This window comes from Ornithodoros turicata, unplaced genomic scaffold, assembly GCF_037126465.1.
Source record: "Ornithodoros turicata isolate Travis unplaced genomic scaffold, ASM3712646v1 Chromosome25, whole genome shotgun sequence".
NCBI classification, from domain to species: Eukaryota; Metazoa; Arthropoda; class Arachnida; order Ixodida; family Argasidae; genus Ornithodoros; species Ornithodoros turicata.
In genome coordinates, this window is record NW_026999346.1 from 2,352,594 (window position 1) to 2,377,258 (window position 24,665).

The 24,665-nt window shown below is 45.0% G+C and overlaps 1 protein-coding gene and 1 pseudogene across 2 annotated transcripts in view; one reads left to right on the plus strand and one right to left on the minus strand.

Annotated features, from left to right (window-relative positions):
* Positions 1-8,991, minus strand: part of LOC135373489 (sialin-like) — a 79,905-nt gene extending 70,914 nt beyond the window's left edge. For both annotated transcript variants that reach the window (XM_064606669.1, XM_064606668.1), the window contains exons 1-2: positions 8,893-8,991; positions 8,607-8,800 (exon numbers count right to left, since the gene is read on the minus strand). In XM_064606669.1, the coding sequence (XP_064462739.1) occupies positions 8,607-8,800; positions 8,893-8,911 (213 nt within the window). In that variant the 5' untranslated portion in view covers positions 8,912-8,991. The remainder of the gene's footprint in view (positions 1-8,606; positions 8,801-8,892) is intronic.
* LOC135373487 (uncharacterized) lies at positions 2,999-5,293 on the plus strand (annotated as a pseudogene).
* Positions 8,992-24,665: the final 15,674 nt, after the last annotated feature.

The following is a 24,665-nucleotide window of genomic DNA, read 5'->3' on the forward strand; positions in this document are numbered from 1 at the left end:
CCATCTTTCAAATTATTTGGTACGAGGTGACCATGCCATTAAGCTAGCTGCTGCCGTTAACTAGCTAGCCGCTAGTTAGTTAGCTAGCTAGCTAGCTGCTTGAGCCGTTATGATTGGTTGTAGTTGCCAGACCAGAAAACTAGAAAACCTATCTGTCTGTTTTCCTGTTCAAAACACGTGAACCCTTCTTCAAACACTTGCAAATTTTTGTGCTTGTAATGCGCGTTGGTCGAAATAAAGTAAAGAAAGATATTTATTTTTCATGCCATAAGTGTGTTTTAAGCACGAAAATCAACATTTCCGAGGGGTCCCGAAAGACGGCTGGGGACGAGACCACAGCTTTATTCGAGGACGGTTTCTCGAGGAGCGCCTTGGCGAAGGAATCTCCGAAACGAGTTCATGAAACCACGGTCCCTTGATAACTTTCTGGTCATGCAGCTCAGTCAAAAATTTGGCCTAGGGACAATGGGAGCCGTGTGGTGGCGCCGCGATCGGAACCCGGCAGATTCTCCCGCTCGGGCCAGTCATGGGAGCGGCAGATGCAGTGTTGTTTTTGCGCTTTTCCAAACATTCTACGAGAAAATTATTTGTTGAGCTGGCTTCCTGCTATGTTGCAGCAACTATGATCGAGTAATTGTTTTCTGTTCGGCTTTATTTTATGCTGAAAGCTGCTGCCGATCACTTCGAGTGGCACGATGTATTGTCGCGAGTCTCCTATCTTCAAACCCTCAACTGGAGATTCTAGCGCCGTTTATGTGCATAGGGCACGGTGGTAAGGTGATCTGTACTTTATTTAGCGGGTACAGGACCTTCTACAGTTAATCGCGGACAGTTACTGCGCCCATGACGACGTAATCGGCCGATCGCAATCACACCAGTCTCTTTCACGTGGTACGGTGCGTGGTACCAGATGACTTACTCTCAATTGTTGCCACAAAGCTGATGAAGACAAAAGTATAGCGTCCAAAAAGGATCTCGACTGACTCAGACATGTCACCAAATTTAACCGCTGTGTCCTTGTCGTTCATCTCTTGTTTAGTCATCTCGTGTCGACCTCATTTCTTTTTCGAGACTGAAAGAAACAGACATGTATTTGACGATCCATGACTTGAAAACCCGATACGAGATAGGGACAATAACAGACAAACACAAACACGGTCTCAAACTCAGCAGCTGAGTTTGAGACCGTGTTTGTGTCTCTGTTATTGTCCCTACCTCATCTCGGGTTTTCAAGTCATGGATCGTCACCACCAGCTCGCTTGCTACCTAATTTTCCTTTCGTTATGTATTCGACATTCACCTGTGAATCAACCTCGAGCAGCCTTTCTATCCTGCCATGGTAAACGACTGTAATAATGCGTACTTTACTTAGCACGTAAAGGACTTTCTACAGTTAATCGCAGACATTTGGATGACCGCTTAGTATTTGACGCGATCGCTCGATCGCGATTACACGATTATTACACCAGTTAACATCCCTTGGCGAAAAGCCCCAGTTGCTAGCAAATTTTCTTTTAAGATTCTATCCATAAAAGCACTGAGTTCGTTGTTGGTGTCGACGGCACACGCTTTCTCTTTACAGGGCTGTTTCCCTGTGCTCGTTGTCTGACGGAACAGCTTCGCGGTTTCGGCATGATCAGATACGACGGCAGTCGTGGAATATGCACGGCACTGCATCTTCTCGAAGCTTTGGCTTTCCACGCTTGTGCAGCACTTTATCATCATTGATGACGAGTTCGTCGTGCCACGCGACGTCGCTGTGGTCAAAGTGCTTCTCGCAGACACGTGTGTGAAGAGAGTCAAAACTGAACTGCCCACCATCAAAGCAAGGAACGCCACGTTTCCACTTCTCAAGCTTGTCAGGATACGCAGGAAACGCGAACATGTATATCTTGCCACCTCACTCGTACCCAGAGAGACATTTCGTAACACAACATGTTTCTGGCATGCTTCTAGCACACAGTTATCACGTGACAACTGCCGAAACACGTGTACTGGCAATGCCTCCTATATTAAGTAGACAATGCCTGTCAGCTCTCCTCCCCGACGCCGTCGCTGCCGCACTGCGTCACGTGGTATCGTGTCGCCGCGGGGGCGCTGCATACAGAGGGTACTCAGATCGACAGACGCAAGGAAAAACGCAGCACGTGGAGCAGTTTTTGTATCTTTAGGGGCCGAAGATGAGTAGCAGTTATGTGACATGTTTGGATAACTAAGTGCAACATCTGTGTAGAGTGTAAAGAGCGTCAGCGTTGAGTGAAATCATTAGACAGCATAAATATTTAGGAATTGTGATACGAATCAAGTCATACGTACTAGTGAAAGTGAGTCTCGTTGAGATCATTGTCTGCCATAAGCATTATTCCTTATTCGAAATACAATATTCTCCATATGGGGCTTGCCCTTATGTTCGCATCACTTCTAGGTCTCGGAAATGTTCACCTCTTGAATGGACGGAGGAGACGCTAAACATCGTTGCAATTCGCTTTTCAGATAGTGCTATGGCATACTGCTGCGTGCCTTTGTGCAATTCTGATGGAAAAAGACCAGTTCCAGGAGAGAAAATCACATTTCATGAAATACCGGCGCAAGTGGATATTCGGCAGAAGTGGTTGGCTGCTATCAGAAGGGACGACTGGTCACCAAATTCAACCTCAAACTACTCCAAAGTATGCAGCAAACATTTTGTTGCTTCAGACTTCCTTGAAGGCAAGAGACGGCGACTTAAGAAGGAAGCTGTCCCGTATATCTTCAAAAACTTCCCATCCTACCTCCAACCTAAGGTCACGAAGGAGAGAGGCGAGACCAGCATCCGAAAGCGGGCACGTTCACCCCCACCTGCTTTACCAAAGAAAAGAATTCGCCGCGAAGCTGAATCACCACAAGGGGCACGATAAATCTCAAATGAGCTGCACACTCAGGAGACCACTGTGACCACGCACCAAGTCTGGGCAACTCTAGTCATTATGAAGCCACAGGAGGGCCTGACACCTCTACCATGACAGGAACTCAAGTTTGCTGTGGTGGCAGCCTGTCGTCAACACCAGCAGTGCCATTGCTAATGAGAGTTCAGTCAACCCAGGCAGACATTCGGAAGACTCAATACACCACGCAGCTGGAGCACCGCAGGTTATCTCGGAAAGACACAGACTTGAGAAAGCAGGTTGAACGACTGCAAAGAACAGTGGACAGCTACGAAATGGAGCTGAAGAAATTACACGAAGACCAAGATGTGCAGATAATGATACTCAGGCAATGTTCCTCATGGATCAAGTGAGAAATTTCAAGAAAAAGAGCCCAAGATGGTCAGAAGACACGCTGGGACATTGCATTATACTGAGGCATCTTTCAACGAAATCCTAAGAACACATCAGAAGTGATGGGCGGCTCAAGTTACCGTCTAGCAACACTCTACAGAACTACATTGGCAGTGCAAGTGGTGAGACTGGATTTAGCTCCTTAGTAAAAGCCCGCCTGGAAGCAGAAGTTCTAAACTTACGAAATGTTCAGTCAAGGACATGTTCCCTTATCATTGACGAAATGCAAATCAAACAAAAACTGCAGTACAATAAGCAACAGGATGCCTTTGTAGGGCAGGTGGACTATGGTCTTCTGAATTCAGACAAAAAGGAGCCGGTCTTGGCAAAAAAAAATATTGCTCTGCTTTTTACTGTGTGGCCTCAGTGTGTCATTCCGAATACCTGTGGCATATTTCTTTACGAAAGGCCTGCAGGAGGTGAACTTTGTACACTAATACTTTTTGTCTTGGATAAAGTTGAAAGCGTTGGATTTCGAGTACTGATTATTGTGACAGATAACCACCGTGTAAACGTGTGCGCCATGAAGATACTGTGTGGTGGGAACCTTACTCACCGCATCGAGAATCCAGTTGATTCGCAGAGAACACTCTTCCTTAGCTTCGATTGCTGTCATATCCTTAAAAACCTTCGGTCCCAATTTTTGGATCGCGACATAGGCAAGGACAATGAAGTGTCGTCCTCTTATTTAAAGGAACTATACGAACTGCAGAAAGGGGCATCAATCAAAGCTGTCAGGTTCCTCAGCCGGAAGCATCTGTATCCAAATAATATTGAAAAAATGAATGTTAAACGAGCTATACAGTTGTTTTCCCCGGATGTCACAGCCGCACTCAAGTTCCTCAAAGCCCAGGCGGGCCACACATGCAACCTGATGTTCACCGATGCTGGACCTACAATACTACTTATGGAAACATTGTACCGCTGGTTCGTCCTGCAACTGTTGCTGTTCGTCCTGATACAAGTAATTGTACAGAGTACATACACCAGAATTTTCCAGATGTGCGTCACTATGACAGCCCTGAGGGCTCAAGACTTAATTGGTTGGAATCCACGTTCCCAGAGTACCTGGCCAAGCTAAAGCAGGGTACAAAGCCTGCTCAATTCTTCACCAAAGAAACCTATAAGGCATTGCTCATGACAACAGACTCGACGGTTGCCTGTGTGAGGGACTTGCTACAGAAAGAGCAGTTTGCATTTGTGTTAACAAGAAAGTTCAGTGGTGATGCACTGGAATCAGAGTTCGGTGCCTTAAGACGGTCCCATGGGTGTAATGATCAAATGAACGCCAAATCCACGATACATACACTGGAAATAATTCTGAAGACAGGAAATGTCAGTGCATCACAGCACAGCAGTGTGTCGCACACAGTTTCAACGACATCAAATATAGTTGTCACCAACGTTGCACGTCCTGCACCATCAGCACCACCATTCAGGATTCCCTGTGAAGCAGAATCTGTCCTGCATAAACTGAACGAGCCAAGGCAACGGTGCCCGCCTACCCTCCAACTGTCTGCCACAACCCACGTTGGGGGCTACGTTGCCCGCGTCGTGACTGAAAAGGTGCATTGCGAAAACTGTTGTCAGCTTGTGCTTAAGGGGAAGTCAAACCAGGCCGCTCAGGGGCTCACAATGCATCAAGATCGAGGTGGGCTCCTGTACCCTTCAGAGGACCTTGCGTACCTGCTGTGCGTTTTGAGGCAATTCGCTGAAACTGCGCTCTCCAGTCAACTGAAACCATCAAAGCCGCTGGGCACACTGCTGCACTTTGCAGTGCCTGCAGTCTGTGAGTGCCCCTATTGCAATGTCCACAAAACACTAGGGAACACAGTCTTGAGCTTGTACAGTTGATCTCCTCAAACTTATTCCGGCCGCTTCTTACAAATTATGCATTCCATGTGACCGACAAAAATGACACCGCAAAAACTTTTGTCAGGAAGCCCCTCTCGAGAAAATACTTGATACTAAAGTGACTTCTGTCCTTCTAGAATGTTCAAGCAGTACTCACTAAGTATTGCAGTGCTCCTCTCTCTCTGTTACGCATCTTGTGGAATTCACTACATTCCATACTGTACTTGTATGCTATTCTTGTGCATGCCGTCTCTTTCTCTTTTTCTTTTTTTGCAATAAGTTGTACGCAAATAAAAACAGACTAGCTGTGGCAATTTATTTTGAGTGGCCAACTGCACTCATTTACTTTCTTTCAGTTTTAAAGATCTTGTACACGGCTAAAGCTTCAGACACGGGTTCGTATTGGGTTCGCTTTCGTTGCATTCACCAGCGCAACATTCGATCCGAGAGTTCTCCGAATTCGTCAGACAACCGACGAGCTCAAAACGTTCACCAGAACCCGCACCAATGCGAACTCATAAGCAACAGATACGAATGCAATAATCGGCGTGCTGCCGCGCTCGTTCTCATCGTCTGCCGGGACTGCCGTCCCTCCATGAGTTGCGCTCCCTCGCGGTCGGGTGCGACTCCACATGCGACGCTCCTCTCCCATTGTGCGCGTCGGAAGCTGACAGGCATAGTCTACTAAATATAGGAGGCATTGGTACTGCAATGGGAGACGCAGGCGTTTCTCTCCCGCGTTCCGATGGCAGCGCCACCACGCGGGCGCTCCGGTTCCTGGGCAAAGCTTCCCCAAAGAGTTACGGAGAAGCTGCGTGACCAGGAAGCTATCAAGGGACCGTGATGAAACGCATGGTCTCTTCGAGTGGAGGAGCGGCACTTTCCTCCACTCGTTGGAGTCGAGGCGGAGCTTCGAGTCGAGGCCCGTTAAAACACGGTCAAGCCAGCAGGACCTTCGTGTGGAATTGAATAGATGCCCGCATTTGAGCCTCCTTCTCAGGGCGGAATAACTGCCCTGAAAGAATCTGATTTTAACTCAACGATATATATGCCAATAACCCCCCCCCCCCGAATTAGCTTGAAAGAAAATGCCGAACACCACAAACTCTAGGTATACAGCACGTGGTTCTTATTCATATGGTACGATAATTTGGGAGGGCCTCGATATTCCCGGTTGCGTAATTTCTGATCCCAAAATTGACGGCCTCTAAAAAAAAAGCTCGATTGCTTCGTAAGCTCAGTGTTTAAAAAGCCGACATCGCTGATTAACTTCTTCAGAAGTCTTCGATATCTAACGAAGTCGTTTTAGCGAATGAAATCCTCATTTTAGCGGTTGGTATGCTTAGCATAGGGCGGACACGCCGGCACAACATGTTGGTTGGTTTATTATTAGGTTAGTTTGAAGTCGAGCGTTTGCATTTTTGTCTAGGTTAGTTCGCTCTTCGCAATTCCTCTCGCTCGACTGTGGGGTTTATGGATCTTAGTTTCAATCAGTGCACAACGAAATAATCTCCAGCAGTCTATTTTGCAACGGGGATTTCGACCACTGAGCTTCCCTAACGAAAGAAAATGACCAGGTTAACGGTTTGTTTCTACCTCAAAGAGGAACAAATAACGAAAGAAATGAAACAAGAATGAGCGTCATATATTGTGTGAACAAACATTGCAAAAACATTTATCGACGATTTCTTCAAGATAGTCCGCCGTGTTTGCTGAGGAATCAAAGACACTTTGGCGACACCGCCTCGAGACCACACCAAATCTGCCCTGACCTAACCTGGGGACTAACCTCACCGGAGAACAGCTCCGGTCAACCTTAATAATAACGCTGGTAAAAATTGGGTCTCATTTCCGAGCGCGATAACAGCCACCCCGGAGGCACTGTTAACCCGGGGAACGTTAAGTGAACAAAATCGTTCCGTTAACCTGACAGAATAATTTTGTTCAATTAAGATTTCCCCATGGCCCCAACGGTTGCTGTAATCGCGCTCGAGAAGGAGGCCATATTTTTTTCAGTGTCATTAAGGTTGACCTGAGCTGTACGCTGACCTAACGGTTTCTACCTTTCTCAAGATGGCAACCTCCAAGTTCGTTAGGCTTAGCAAGGCCGAGTTTCCCCTGCTGCACAGAAGTGCTTCAGATGGTGTTATTCACATGCATATAAAAAGGTTATAGACCACACAATTTTAAAGTTGTTACATTTTTAGTTTCCGGATATGACCACCTTTCACACTCATATGCAATGTTTACCTTTCAACCGCTTTCGCTAATCTTTAAAGACCCAGTGGTCCAGGTAACGACTACACCCCCTGAGTATAATTCTCGAGGAATGCGGGCTTGACCACATTGTACATGCAACGTTTACTGATGACTGCTTGGTGCACAACAAGTAATAAACAAACGATCAAACTAACAACAAAGAAGAAGAGCAAACGATAACACATGAGTGCACCCAAGTAGCACCCGATTACACACCGAATTCAAGAGAAAACAGAACCACATTGCCCCAGTCCACGTCCTGAGTGCCCATTACAATTCTGATGGTGCGCAAAGCAGCGCGCGAAACTTCAACGTTCGCTATTTTGCTGCCCAGAGAGCGCAGAGTAACTCCGGCCATTGGAAAACACCTGTCGAAGATGACTACTCTGAGGTCACGAGATGCTATGTCAGCCAACTCGCGGGTTACTTGAGTTGACTAAGAAAACTGACCTCTATTGTCTTGGACCCGTTCCATACGATTATATCAAAAATTGAAAAAGGTCAGAGCTTATCTGTCCGTTTTATTATTAATGATTACCACGGACCTCCTCTGTTTCAAATATGATTAATCAATTGGGGTTAGAAACATTGGATCTTCGGCGCAAAATAGCTCGTCTTAAGTTTTTGTTTTCCCTGTACAAAGGGCATGAGAAACCTATACGTTTTGCCCCCTCCCCACCACTCTGCGAGGTTAAGTCATGAGAAATGTACTAAATCATTCGGGCAACGTATTGGTGCATTGGAGTATTCTTTCTTTCCACGTATCATACAGGAGTGGAATCCCTTGCCTTCTGAATGTGTTTTATCCCCAAATGTTCATGCAGTGATTTATCCAGACCCCCTACACCGCCCCCTCCCCCAAATGTTCAGTGACACACCCTAACTTTTTCACCAGTGTACCCCATACAGCGTGTGCCCTTGCGAATTCAGCTTCAGACGCATGTCGCTAATGACAAGTTAAGCTGCAATGACGTAACTATAATAATGACCCCCCCCCATTTTTTTTCAGACACCCTTCCGTGCTTGGAATTCTGGATAAACCACTGTGTTCGTGCATTTGAGCTGAGCATTAGACACTGCTTTACTTGTTAAAAAAACAAACATCTCCTGCTTGGACGGCTATAAGCCGTCTCCAGTATTTGTAAATAAATAAAAAATCTTAGGTGCACAACTAACCTGATTGCGAAAATTGTGTCTGACGCCTGGAGCCTCGGCTGAAGCATTGCAACGTTCCTGTGATCCACTGGGGTGTGCAGAAGGTCTTGGAACCACGGCCACCACAACCAAATTGAAATTGGTACGATGGGCGCAGGCGAAAAAGCAGCCAAGTGCTATCAAAGCTGTGATGATGTAGCGGTAAGGCAGACAACCTGCACAACAGTATCATTAGGGGCGAATAATTTAATTTTCATTCCGCAGGATAAGCAATACTACAAAGACAGTGGCGTTTCGAGCAGCTTACATTTTGCTGAGAGGATCATGACTGTCCCTCGACGCAGCAACTACAGCTGTGAAGCACGGCAGGAAGCAGCGAGAGAAGATAAGGAACTGGCAAAGACAGCTGCCAATGAAAAGAAACGTTCGAATCCCGTCTGAACATCATTCTAGTTTTGCGGTTGTTATCAGTTGTTCTCCTTTCAAGATATAGGCATCGGTATCGTTACGTAATCTTTTCTGTTGTTAGAATGCGCTTTGCATTATCATCAATCTTCTGTGAAATAAATCGCGTAGAAAAACAAACTGCAGAATGAACGTCGAACGTCAGAAAGTGAGTAAATAAAAAATAAAAGGGGGAATATACGTTTATTAACAGGAAAGGTCGGCATAATGCCATGGCTATGCCATAAAAAAAAAAGAAAAAAAAAGGAAAAGGAAAAAAAAAGGTGCGACCCCTGGAGCGCGCATCTCAGAGCTTGGAGGCCAGGCCAAGTCAGTTCAGAAAGGGCAATAAAACACTTGTGGCGGCCCATTGGTGGTGCCGAGGCACAGGGCTGAGGAGTGCTGCCAGCGTCAGTTGGTTGTCCCCGAAACGCTCGAGGCAACGGGAAAGGGTGGCGCGATGGTTAGCGCACTTGAGGCAGGTCAGCAGGAAGTGCGACGTGTCCGCAACCACTTCGCAAACGTCGCATAGGGCCGAGATCTGCCTCCCCATCATGATGACGAATAGCCGCAAAAAGTCAAGGACAGGGTAGAAGTAGACAGGACGAACTGTCCTGTCGTCCTGTCTACTTCTATCCTGTCCTTGTCTTCTTGCTGCTCTTCGTCATCATGAACCTATACAACTACCCCGGATTGTTCCTTTGTGCCCCATCATACGCAGGACCGGTGGCGTGTATGCCAAGTTGAGGCCCAGCGGTGGATGAGTGTCTCTTGTGGCCGTTGGACACGTCGTGGTGAGGACAACTACACCGCCGGGTCGTTAGAGGGATGAAACTCGTTGGAACGGGCGGATTTGCGAATGAAGCACAAAGCCTCTTGGGCGGCCCAGCGGCAGATTTGGATGCAGCAGGCCGACGGAGTGAGCGGTATGTGCGCCGCGGCGTCGGGTTGTTCGTGTTCGGGTCGGAAGCATCGGCTCGATCGTTCCCGCCGAGGCCAATGTGGCTGGGTACCCACTGGAGACATATATTGTGCCCGGAAGCAAGGGCGGTGTTGGCTATGGACATTGCCATTGTGTGTAGGTCGTCGGTTGTTTTGGTGCAGTGTGAGTGGAGTGTCTCCAGTGCCGCCTTGCTGTCCGACAGGATCGTCGAGGTTCCTGGGGGCGATGTTGTGATGTGCCTGAGGGCCGCGTAGATTGCGAAGAACTCGGCTTCGGTGGAGGAGGTGGTATGGGAGAGCCTGAAAGCTTGCTCGACATTACCGTGCGGGACGTAGATGGCTGCAGTGGCTCCATCAAGTGTTACCGATCCGTCTGTATATAGATGGCTTGACGCTGTTGATGCTGCGCCGATAGCTGTTCGAGGACGAGCTGGCGCGGAACGGCTAACGTCGTCTCCCTCTTTCGTCCTAGACTAGGGACGCTCGTCAATACCTGGGGCTTGGCGAGGGCCCATAAAGGAAGGGCGTAGGATACACCTGAAGAGCGATTTGGGAGGATAGCCTTAAGCCTGCGGAAGGCGCCGCCAGAGGCCGATGCAGAGCGGACATCCTGAATGGACAGCAGGTAGTGGCAAGGGTGCTGCGTGAGGAAGCGCGCAAAGATGGGGAGCGTCTCTCTGTCCGCAGGATATGCACGGGCGTCTCTCGCGCCTCCGCAAGTACCGTGTAAGTTTCAGCCGTACGTGGCAGTCCGAGGCATACACGGGGGCCGCGCTTGTTGTCTACGATGACGCCGAGATATTTGTAGCGGGGGACGAAATCAAGTGGCGTTCCATCGACGTTCAGTGGGCAGTTCTTAAATGAGCGGTTGGTGACGTGATGAATGACGTGATGAATCGATGAATCAAATGCATATGTGATGAAAGTGACAATGGTGCCATATAATCAGTATTCCTCAGGCTGTGAATGAGTTTTCTACTTCTGAGTTTTCGTGCGTGCGCGTGACCAGAAGCTTGCAGGAAAATAATTGTGATGAAAGCGACAACGGTGCCTGATAATCATGCAGGGTGCGAATGAAAAAATGTAGTTGTCACAAAAATAACGTATGTACACATAGGATGTAATCAGGACTTTCCGTGCCTGCGGATATGACCTGATGATGGTAGGAAAATAATTGACACACATAAGTATATATAGTATAGACATATACATGACTAAACACACAGCTGTACAAAGAAAGGGAAGGGGAAAGGAGATATGGTGCCACATGTCTGTGTACAATGAATTGCTCGGCAGACAGATAAGTGACCTCTAACAGTTTAAGAACAGTAAAAGGTGTTATTGTGTACAAAAAGGCTCGCCAACCCAGTTTCGCGGAAGGGGGGGTCAGGAGTATGGGAAACGAGTCGCCCAGAATTGACAAAAGAGAAAGCTACGGATTATCTGACTGAGAGCCAGACGATGACTGAAGCGAAGATTCAATACTTGTGCACAAATAAATATAGATATATAACTATTAAATTTACATAAGCGGATATAACGAGCCAGGACTAAGATTCAGACCATTTGGTGTGAGACACTTGAATTGCGAAATTAAGTAGGACTCTCTATTCTTACGTTTAATGTCGGTGCGGAACCCAGTGCGATCCATGCGGTGGGAGGTATAACCAGAAGATGAAGCGAGAACGGGATCCTTGTGACGGAATATCTTGTGAAAAAGGATATGCGCGAAGCTTTACGACGACAGGACTGGGGACGTCGTCCCAGATACCGCTTCATGAGGAAAACACATGAGGTACGGTTGAAGTTACTTAATGTAATATAGTCTGTCAAGTGAATTTGAATGTTATCAGTCACGTTCAATCGTTATCGTTCACGTTCAAAAACGTATTCTCTTCAAATGCAAGAAATTAATGAACACACAGGGTTTCTGAACACGCAGCATGTCAACGACCAACACACACCGATGCAGCAGCTACAGTACTTTGAGTCCCTGGCAGTGTACCGCTCGGAAGCTGGTCGTCAGGATCTTCATCCATACTTCCACTTGGTTCCATACTTACACACATACTTACTTTCTTTTGTGAGCATTGCTAGGGCTACCTGCGTCTTCTTCACTCTCGCTTAACAGGAACAATATATCTTCTTGATGAGCATTATGAGCACAGCAACAAAATATATTCCATTTCCGAATTGCAAGCATCCTCTTCATTGTCTGGTGTTACAGTGCCCGTGGCGTCGCTCTCATCATCAGTGACGCCAACAGTGTCATGTTCGGAGCATGAAGGCGGGCTAGAAATTTTGGGATGATTCTCTAGTGCTGTCGCGCTCGTGGGCCCTTCACTGTTGTGTTCACCAACCACCTCTGTCGCCACTTGCCCGGAAACACGTGAAGTTCACGTCATCCCCTGAGTACTCTTCGTTGGTACAGCCAGCACTAAGCTGGTGGTAGGTGTCAGGACTCGCTTCGAGATTCTGTACACCAGCCACATCTTGCAGGGATTCACGTCCACTAGAGACACATTCAGTCGTCGAATTTCTCGCATCACCTGTAGTGAGTTGATAAAATGTGCTGCTCACCACCTTCAGAGCCGACTCTTCCCATGCGGTTTCGTCGATAATAACGAGGTTTTCTAGGAACCTTAAACTCCACATCTCTGTGCAAATATTCTTTAAGTCTCCGCTGTCTCGGAGGCATATTCTCAGAAGTGGAATACAGTTCCGCTATTGCACTGGGTGTCCACGATAAATCGCCAAACAATAGTAAAATCAGTCGGTGAATAATGTTATAGAACACAGACGACAGGGATTGCAAACAACGCATGACTGGCACCATTCTGGCATCACAGTGTGCGTTGGTTCGGCTTGGCCAGCTTAACGACTCGAAATTCCAAGCCGACTCGTTTCGTTTTTCATATGCGAATCATTGTGAAATATTAAATGCAAATAAAGAAAAGATTCCTCACGTAGCATAAAAAAAAAGAAAACAAGAGCAAATATAGAAATGTATTACACCTATGTTGTGGCACGGTCCCTTGATAGCTTTAAATGGACCGTGGTTGTGGCAACAGGTCGCTGTCTACGCTTTCCAGGAAAGGTAAATTTGGGAAGTAGCAGCCTCGTGTAGCAGCCCGGTGACTTCAATGACGCTTTTAGGGCCACTTCTCATTCGGCGACGCCTGACTAGAGATGCGAAGCCCCGAAAAAAAAAACAGTTTTTCGGTTTTTTTCCTCGTCTCCGGAAAAATTGCCCAAAATTTCCAGGCGACAAAATTCAAAAATATAAATTTTCGTCCCTTCGATGCGTTCCAACCCGCCAACAGTGCCTTGGGTGCCTCTAATCCGCCAACAACCACCAACTTAGAGCTCCGTCTGGCTGCTCCAAGCGATCCCCGTCTCGTTCACATAATGTCGGAGTTCTGGTTGGAGTGGAGGGTTGTTCCAATTACCTATCGCTGAGTAGACAGCAGCCTCATGGGATGATCTGCTCTGCATTTATGCCTAGAGGGTGAACACTACTAAAGTTTCTAGCTCATTGTATGCTGTGGCTAGGCCGGCAATGCTTCGACTCAGCAGTAACGGCGTTTGTTTCCATTTCGTCCAATTTTTCGGGAAAAAACCTGAAAAGAACCGTTTTTTTTTTTTTGAGCGATTCAAAATTTCCGGAAATTTTGAATCTCTACGCCTGTCTCGACGTCGTGAGCTGCGCGCGGATGTACAGGCGCATTTCCGCCGCTCCGTCAGAGCGCACGATTTTCATGTTCCCACCACAACGACATTCCGTCGTCCAAAGCAGAGGGAAGCCGGAGAGGGGAGTCAGGAGACGTGGCCTTTCTGTGTCACCTTATTGGTCGCCAGTGTATCGTTCTCGGCAGCTTTCGCCGACATCGCGGAAGTTTAGCATGGTAGTTTTTTTTTGTTTTGCTCGACATCTGTTCTCTCCCAACGCCGGAAATGCGCGTCTAATTCTGCCGCCCGCTCAAGACGTCGCGTCGTGCGTGCCCAAGTGTGAGCTGGCCTATACTACGCCTGGCAACGTTAGTTTGCAGCCGTGGTGTGACAGCCGGAGGGTGAATAACGCCTTAGCACGTGGTTTTGCTTTCCGCAGTTTTTGTCTTGTATGTGGTGTTTTTTTTTTTTTTCTGCAGTGCTTCTGTTTTTGTCTGACGCGACATGTATGCGTGTGTACGGTACGAAGACGAGGTAGAAACCATCTTGCCGATCCGTTCGATCAAGAATTTCAACGCGCGAACTACTGATGACTTCGAACAAGGCACCACGAGGAAGGCTTATTGGCAGTTAAAAGGCCGGCGACAGAGAAGGCGACTAGAATACAAATGTCAAATATTTTCGAAGTAAGTGACATCGTTTGTACAAATTCCAATCGTAGCGTCTTAATATCGAGGTATATTTCATGCTAGGCAAGGACGCCCTTTGCAATGCTTAATATCAGAATAGCTGCGTTGCATCACTTTGACATGACAAAATCACATCACAGGACCTAGACACTTAATTGTACACTTGAATGTAGCGTAGTGAGGCTGACAACTGTCGCATAGTATGCAAAATCCGTTCTTCGTTTCGTTAGCTCGGGTTCCCATACTCCTCCTGTAAACGAAGTACGCTAAGTGCTCATTCCATGAGAAAGCATAAAACGTCTTTTATCATGCAGCCTACATTGTGGAAGTCGCACCAACGTATCTCCCTAGGTTTCTGAGATAATATATAGTTAGACATTTTTTTGTTGCTCAATACCCTAATTTAGGTTGCCAAAGTAATTCCCAAAGTCCTGAAGGAGAAGCGAGGGGAAGCCCAAGGGAAACAGCTGAACCAAGCCACAGCCTCACCTCAGCATAGCCTCAACCAGCCTCGCAGAACATCAGTTCTTTCATGTTCAAGCTGGACGAAACCACGATGAAAATGAATTTTGCAAATGCTGCTGAGGGCAGGAGTGAGAACATAGAAATTGTTCCACGCAAAGTATTTTTCTTCATGAAAAGAACCGGCTGGAGCTTGAACAGGAAAATCGCAATCTGAGAGAGGAGCTCAGTGCTGAGCGGAAACTCTGCCGCCATATACAGCAGGTTCTACTTCAGAAGCGTGGTACAGTACACAGCATTTGACAAAAAAAAAAAAAAACAAAAAAAACGAGAAAACTTGACACTGAACACTAACAAAACGCTGGAATGCATGCCACGACGCACAGTGCCGCCCTTTTCCTTGGTGGCAGCACAAGCAGTGTTAGCTGCTGTACATTCTCTTTGCGTCTCATCTTCATGCATCATTATTCTGCTTACCATTTGCTTGGCTGTAGCTACTGCACATGTGTGTCTTTCTGCGTTGCACTGCTATCAAGCTATCCCACCTGAAATTGTCACCATTATGATGCATTATCTAACTTGGCTTGTATCAAATAGCTTTGGTTCCTTCTTTTTTTTTTGCCACAGTGACAAACTGCTTGAATGTTGCGCTTGCTGCGGATTCACTGTCCACTAAAAGTGAAAGCATGGTTAGTTGAACGCCAGTGTTGTTTGTTTTACCATTCTGTAAAACACTGACGCGTGTTATATGTAATTTTCCAGCATGCACAGCACCGTCCGTGGTCGACCATCTCTACTCCCTGTCTCGCAACTGGGTGATTGCACTGAAAATCAGCCAAGCATGGAACCTCGACATGGCCGATCTCACAGTAAAAAAATATGTGTTACCACATCCAAAATGATGAAAAAGATCATAAAAGAAATTTCAATATTATAACCGTTTTCGAGGGAGGGGAGGAGAAAGAAATACGGTGTATTGGCGCCTGGTCGTTTCGGCCTACTATGAGCGCTTCCCAAGCGGCAGCGGTGGGCCGCAGGGCAGTTCATTTGTTTCTGCTTATTCTCTGGCAGGCGGACAATAGATTCACGGCTTCTTACTGGTTTGGCGCAAAGATCCACAATTTGAAAAAATGCCAAACTTGTGTGACAGCGTTAAAATGGCTTCATTTTAAAGCCTTCTGCGGCGCAGCCCATTCATCGCCCAGACATATAACACACACCGCTGTATTTGCAGTTACAAGCTCTTTCTGTTGGTACCAAAATCGTCATGACTTCATCAGCGCATCGCATCCATATTGCCCTGAACACAGAAGCTGTTTTATAAAATTGGCAGATTTAGCACGCTTCTGACCCAAAAACCCCACCAAAAACATGCCTCGATTTTTTATATGATTAAATACGACGACAGAAAAATAGGCGATGTAAAGTTGCCGGTGATGAGTAGATCAAAGAGTGATATTAAACGGTAGGAGCAACTTATTACGCAGAAATCCTTTCCCCGCACACCCACAAAAAAATCGTGATTCGTTCTCAATCGTGCTTCACGCGGCGATTTTTTAAATGAACGCAGGGTTACGCACCCTACGGGGTCGCCTGCCCGGGAAGCGTATTTCGAAACCCTGACCGATACAGAAGAGCGGTGGCGGCGGCGGCGTAAAACCCTGAAAACCCGATGCGACGCGTTGGCGCAGGACGCTGCTGACATGATGGCGGCTGTACACTCTAAGAAAAAATGGAGTACTTTTACTCCTTTTGGGAACTAAATGCATTGCCACAACAAATAGTCCCTTACGGGAGTAAATGCATGGTAGTAAATGAATGTTACAGAGTGGAGGCTGCATTTCACGCGCTGTTGTAAGAGTCCCAGGTACATAATTCGTGTGCATGCATGAAAATACTTTGAAGCAAACCGTCAGCCGTGATATATCGAGTGATTTAAAATCTTGCGCCATACATAGGGCACAATTTGAGAAGAAGGATGCGTTAACTGTTTCTCTTACTCTGTGTGGGTGGAAAATTGCTAAGTTGGCTGAGTTATACAGCCCTAGGCCATCAAATTGACCAAGGGCACATATTTACGTAGACTGTTGCATCCAGGAGACCATTCGCGAAGTTCAGTGACAATTTGCAGTCCTGGGGAGGAAATGTCGGGACTAAATGTCGGGATAGGGGACTAAAATGGGGAGTAATTGCAGTCTACGGGAGTAGAAGCTGCAATTACTCCCCGTTTTACTCCTTTTTTTCTTAGAGTGTAGGCGGTGTTACGTTTTGTGGTGTTAGGACAGATGGGATGAGTGAAAAGAAAAATAGATTTGGCTTGCTGGTTGACGTGCCTTCAGATTATGCGTTAAGTAATGCGGAAGTTCTTCCAACATTTATGCTCCTTTTGAAAGCGTGAGTCCGCAGAGAGCCGGTGTTTTCAGTGTATGTCAGCGATGTTGTGCTGCTACTTGGGTGGTCGTTGGCACGGCATGGAAGTTGAAAATGTTCGGATGTAAAAGTGGGACAGAAACTGAAAATAGGTCCTTGCGGCGTGTAGAGAAGTTTGAAGTGAATCTGCAAAAGCAATGGCGCCGTACTGAAGTCTGTGCGTAGCGCGTGCACAAAGACGGTGTGTGTGGTTCTGACTAGAGTCACTCTAGTTCTGACGTTTTCAGGTTATATTCCATTTGTCGTTTTTTCTCTCGCAGAGAAAGTTACATGTAGTGGTCTTGAACGTCAAATCCAAATAATGTGCATCCAGTTTAGTTCATAATTGAAACGTCATTGAATTCAGGGCGATGCTTGGTGTAACACGAGCTCTTCAGACTCGGGTATAACACGTAATCAGGCTGTATTTATGGTGCATTTCAGTGCACTTCATATATCTTTCTGACCAATATTTGTAACCTTTTATGACCATAGTGTTGATACAGCTTCCTTTTGTGGTTTCATGTTGGCAAAAAGTCAAGTACACTTGCCTTTCATTACTAAATGTTGTGGATAAATGTACACAGTATGACAAAGAATGTACGCAGGCTTTTATATTGCTATATTTTGTCTTTTATTCAGTGTTTCTGACAGCTAACAGGGAACTGTGGCTTGAACGTGAGGAAACATTATGCATAATATAGACATGCATACCTAACGAGAGCAAGTGCACCAAAATAGCAAGACTAAAATGAATGAAAAGCATACTTCTACAAAAGCTACCAGTAAAAACAAAAGCAATAACGGAGTCAGTATCACTGCATTAGTCATATTATAATGTGGAATGGCATTCACATTGTTTTCTGGAGAGAGAAGGGATGCTTTGACGAGTTGGAATATTTAGGTATAGAACTTAAGTAGCTGTACCTCAAGTCAAATGTCTTGGTCAAGTCAAGTGGCTTGGGTATACCCAAGGTCAGAACACAATTGTGTCTCACTTGATATCAACCAACCAGAACTGACCAATTTGTCGGACATTTATTCCTGAAATGTTTGTTTTCTCATTTGAAGTGCTAGAACTGAACGCAAATATTAGTTACGTTACTTGTTGTAGATAAGTTCAATACTACGCAGCTTAGCAATACATTACTTTGGTAACTTTGTGACTTAGCAAATGCCCAAATTGCACGTTCCAGAAATATTGAAATCGCCATTTGTGGTGTAAATTATATTCTCTGATTTTAGTTTGCCCTCTGTATCCCATGGCTATGATGGTCTCTGTGTCTCATGGTCAACTCTCATCTCTGCTCATGACTGTGATGGTAGTGGATGGTAGTGATGGTAGTGGATAGTTGTGGGTGTGGATGGTAGTGGGTAGTGGTGATGGTAGAGTGGTTATCACCTCAGGACAAAAGACCGTTAGTTTCACCCGTCACCTGTTTATGCAATACCTCATGCACATACCAGATTCACCACGGAATTGTTCATTGGAGGCAACCATTGACCAATCATAACTAGAATTCTAGCTCCAGAAAAACTAAGTCTGTCTAAGTCCATCTAAGTCTGTAACGTTTAATTTAATTTGGTTAGGAATAGTGACAAGATGTATTTGACATGGTCATGCGATGCCTACAACTTGCTTTTCATGTTTGGCTGGGGCCACTGCTGGTTGGGTATCACTGGGAGCCCTCTGTTTTGTTAACTAACACATGACACGTTGCTCTTGTTTTTATTATTTAGGAAAGCTGTCATACAATGGTTTCTACACGGGGGTATATAGCAAACGTAGAAACTTGTTAACTTATCAAACCAAGATGGGAAGGTGTCTAGGTTCACATGTTTACTGATCAAGGCAAGGGAGTGGGTTAACTAAAAAAAAATCCAGTGCCAGTGTTTGCACCCACTTGACCCAATCTTGATCATACCCACACCATCACATGCCGTATGTACATATGTATGCACATAAATTATAAGCTTTAAGTACAACATGTTGCTCACAAATGCAAAGGCACTGCAGCTCTGTAAAACAGTAACATGCACTGCCAGATTATGAAACAAAAAGGGCTCGACTAGACAGCAGTGTCTTCAATATAGTGAAGGTGTTGGGACTTTGGGCACCGAACACGAGGGATGTTGCCTTGGCGGCACTTGTGAAATTTGCTCAGAGTTGTGGAATGGATACCTTTTAGGATTCTCTGTGCATGATCCTGGGATAATTGTGGATAGTGGACTGCTAGTACACATGTGGATAGTGGACTGCTAGTACACATATGACTAGTGGACTTCTGAATAGCGAACATGTGCATAGTGGATAGCAAACTTGCGAGCAGAGCACGTGAGCAGTATTTTTAAGGAGGGGGGATGAGAATTTATGTTAGGAGGAGCAGAACAAGTCGGGAGACAAGTTCAATTTCTCCTCTTTTTTTCGTTACAAGAAAACAAAAGAGATTATTTATTCATGTCACTAGAGTAATACTGCAATGTCGCACAGCAATGTCGTTTCCACGAAACCCCCACATGTTGCAGGATAAATTACTTGCTTGGCCTTCATGCAATTCGTTGCAGTTGGACGGCATCAGCGAAGTACGTAATTCCGTGTAGTACAAAAACATTACAACTGTATTCCCCATGTTTTGCTACCAATAATGGCCTTTTAATATTTCAGTTTGCTGTGCACAAACAACCTATCAATTATGGTAGCACCATATCGCTAGAGTTACAACTTTTTGGTTTTCCTATGGGGTGTGTAAACACCTGATAGAATGCTTTAAAACAATGAGATTTTTTCGAAAAGTGTTGATTTTACTGTGCTTAAGAGCATGGTTTTGATCAATTTTGGTCCCACTCACTGCTATAACGTTGAGATTGTAGGGGAAACTCGAAGAACACACAGCCTCAACAACACAGACATCTATTGGTTAGTCGTATAAGGTCACCAGGGGGGGATAGCTTTATTATATAAAAAAAGATAGGAGGGAAAGGTTCGCTTGCGCCATGGCGGGTTGCTATTCCCAGCAAAGAAAGGAAAAAAAAAAACACCAAGGGCAATCCGATGAACATGTACAGTATTATGGCTATCAGGTAACAGTTGTGTCAGTGAGCTTCAGGACATGTCTTTAAGCGGGCCATCGTTGCACAAGAAAGAGTAAATATATTGCGTTTTATAATGTCTGGTGCTAATGCCACACACGCATAGCCCAGGCAAGTTCACGGCAGTTAATAAGATAGACCTCAAACAACCGACAACAAGTTGTTTCGTACCTGCTATATTTTAATGTAGGTGTTCTCTCATTACGTCGAGCTACGATAATTCATACTTTTGCATACTTCAGACAAACTTCACGTCACCTCCATTTTTAGCCCACAGTTTTCAGTGTATTGAAAAGCTTATTAACTCAATGGCATTTTTGCCTAATCAACATTTTTCATTCCCTTGTGAAACCCTCCTACTGGCAGAAGATGGCTTCCGCATGTTGCTGATGCCACCGCTTGAGACACCCTCCATTGAACATAATGCTCACCTCCAGATGCCTGTCTCCTAAAGAAGGCACCCTTACTGCTTGGGCTTTAGCTGATATAAGACATTTAGTTCTGAGGACTGACGTGTTAAGCTAGTAACCATTGACATGCTTCTTTTGAATATCTCTGCAGTTATTAACTTAATTGCCTGCTTTTCTATTATTAATTAATCTTATTTTATAATTAATTTTATTATTTTATTTTTATTTATTATTAAGCCTGCTTTTTTCTGTCCCCACTCATAATAGTACTTCTTTAGAGCAAAGGCTATAAAATGTGAGCTGCAACATACATTTGGAGTAATTTATGACAATTTGTACAAAAAATAGGTGATGACCTGGGGGTTTGAATTAAAGAGTACTGTAATTTGGTGTTCTAATTTGGTGTAATTTGGTGTTCTGGTGTTGTTTTTTCCAATGCCTTTAAATTAAGTCGTTTGACCCCCTTCAGCTCTAAATCTGAATCTTGTGGCGTGAGGCACAGGAAGCCTTTTGTTCCTTGCAAGCAGAACGTTGTGTATTCTATTCCCCTTGAGTGCGGCTTTGTGTACGTTGGCCAGACGCGCCGGTGCCTCAATGACCGGATTAGGGAACATGCAGCAAATGTTGAAAGAATGGCCGGGTCTTCGGAGCTGGTAGATCATTTACGGGATTGTAGAGGTTGCCAGCCTTGCTTCAAGGACACTACAGTGCTTGCGTGGGAACCCTACGCACACCGAAGGTTGTTTCGGGAATCCTTGGAGATTGCCACCAGGGGAAACGTAGTTAGCAATGCGTCTTTTATCCCTCTCGCACCCCTTCGAAGATTTTTAGCTTTTAAGTTGAGATGAACTAATAAATTTATTGCTGTGTCTGAGAACCTACGTGTGTCGTCTTCTGTGTCCGTGTCTCTCGGTCTTCTTCATGGATCTATACCAGCTAGCCTGCACCCTTTCCCTTGTTTCTTTAGTTCTACGCAACGTCTTGCAATTATGCCCACATGAAAAAGTTGCATGCAGGGCCAGTCCATACGTTTTCCTTCGTTATGCTGCTTCCTTCTGATTTGTTTATTTATGCCCTCAGGGCAGAGCAATGTGATGCTTGATGAACTTTGGCAATTGCTTTTGTACTGCACCATTTTTTTGAACCAAAAAGGTATTTTAGAAGTTTACGCAGACTGTTCTTCAAATACTGCAGGTCATGCTTTGTGGTAAACAGACCTCATCAATGGACGTACTCTGAAAACAACATGACAGGATGCAGTCTGTTTTGTGTTGTCTTCAACATTTGTCCATTGCTCAGGGTTGTTTACCATGCAGTTTGTCCACCAGTTTGCCTGCATTTATGCTGCTCTATCAGTGACTGTAGATCAAGTTATTGTCATGCAACCACATTAATGATGAAAGATGGAAGTCACTGAAAAGGCTAGTCAGCTGTAACTCGAACCCACATCTTCTGGATTACCGGTCCAGGGCTCTACCTAATGCTTAGCTAAGCTAACACACCTCCCCAGCGACTTCCAAGGGTGTGTCATCTGAAGGGACAAACCAGCCATCTCTCTCTCACTCATCCTCCTTTCACTCTTACATTTTTGCTCACTCATACACACATTCATACGACGGGATCGACGCAAGCGGCATCAGTTGAACATAAGACAATTGGTGTTCTGAGGCTGGAACACATTGAAAGGACAAATACATAAAAAGACATTATTGTTTGTTTGTTACTGTCATGCTTCCTTCGTCTAAGACGAGACACCACCCGTCTTTGCTATACTATCTGAAAGACAGATGAAGAAACACTTACAATGTTGTAATATAATTGTGTTTAATAAAGCTCATGTCTTGCAGCCATAGCAACCATTTTGTTGAGTGAAATGATCAAGCCCACACATGCTCTGTTATATTTGTTGTTTATTATTATACTATTATTGTTAAACTAATCTTAATAATATAACTAATTATATACTATTATTATGTATTATTATTATACTGCATAGTCTTATACGTGGTTGTAGATATCCAGCGCAGATCTCATCCATCATACAGGCAACAAAGCACACTTTTCGTAAAAGCAAGGGATAGTGGTGTGTGTGTGTGTGTGTGTGTGAGGGGGGATATGTTTATTATATTAAAAAATAGGAAGGAAAGGTTAGCCTGTGCTATGGCAGCTTCCTATTCCCAGGAAAGAAAGAAAAGGAAAGAAAAACAAACAAGTGGTGTAAGGTTTTTAACAAAAGCTCTGTCTTTTCAATGCAGTCAACTTTTGATCAAGCACAAGCATGCGTAATGACAATGAAAACATCATAACCACCAGGTCTATCAATACAATCCCTTTGTTTACATTGATATAATGTATGTCTCCAGGTGTTGGAAAGTGGGTGCAGGACAAGACACTTTCATCTTGATCTCGGGGCTTTGGGGAAACGGCCCCCCTTTTCGTGCATAAGGATTAGACAGAGCTCCTGATATGCTTTCATAAGGCATATTTTTACAGGATTTGCATGCATTTTGATTACAACAGGTAACGTCTCTTAAATGAGAAGGATCTATAATTTTTCATCAATACGTTTACTAATAGAATCACTACCCCTCTGATACCATACATACCTAAATATGGCCTCACACCATGTGAGTCAGGTATAGAGAAGTCCTACCAGAAGTCTGCTTACCACAATTTACAAAACAACTTTATTTTGGCTTTGGAGAGTGGGGAGGTCACAATTTACATGCTCTGTTATATTTTCACATTGGCTACACGTAGAATAGCGTGAGACCTTTTATAGCCAAAATCAATTTACAATATTGCAGATTCGATTTCAAAAACTGCAGCTGCTACATAGAATAAACTGCCAAAGTGTAAACACCCCATTTAATTGTTGCTCCTGCTTTTCTTGTCCACGTCCCATTTGTTTTGGACTTCTTTCGTGAAGGTCCCCAGTCTGAATAATTCATAAAGAGTTGGTGCTATTGGAGAGCTTTCTTATCGCTAAAGATGACTTGTGCAGCGAGAGTTTATTTGCATATGCTCCCTAATTAAATAAATATCAACTTTTTAATTTTACTTTCGACATTTTTCGGTAAGTACCTGGGCCTGCTTGCACTAGACTTCTGCTAGGGTCCTAACCTTGAGGAATTCCCTTTAGCACAGCCTTGCTAGTGCTTGTATCACATGCTACTGATATAAATTTTCCTATAAGCGAAATGCAATGCCAGAGCTGTGTTAAAGGAAATGCCTCAAAGTTAGCATCCTAGCAGACGTTTCGTGCAAGCGGGCCAGGACCTTCAGCAAAAAAATATTCTGAGAACAAACTGCATTGACACTCAGTGACTTTATCGAGTTATTAGTTGGATTCTGTTTATGTATTTCCTGCATGAAGCATTGTACAAATGTGCTCTTTGGCTGCTGTCAGTTGTGTGCTCATCCGCGTGGTTCACACATAGGGGGCAGAAATTAAGGGGCAGATGGAAGATACACTTCGCTCTTCATTCTTCTTCTCTACCGAACTGGTGCACAGCGCTCGTGACGTCTCATGATGCAAACGTGTTGTCTCACCTGAGGAATGACATCATGGCCATTGCTGTTTACAAGTCAGGTAGAGAAGGATTCCAAAGCATGCCTTGTGGCTGCTTCTTAAGCAGTGTTCATACAGACCAACAGACCAACTTCGAGGCGGTGCCATCTGCGTATACGCAAGTACCAACTAGGGAGCCCCGCAGACAAATAATCTCACATCATCTTATTTCACCAAGAGAACAACATTCTCTTAAGAAATGCCAACTGGGATGCTTCTGCGGCTTTGACCTTTTAACAACTATTATTTTTCAGCTACACCTGCACAATTCGTAACCAGTCCAATCTAATAATAGTAGTACGGCACTATGACACAAATAAAATTGCATCACCATTGGAAGTGAGGGCATAAGTCATGTGACAATGCTCCTCTCGCTGACTTGCCAATGCACAAC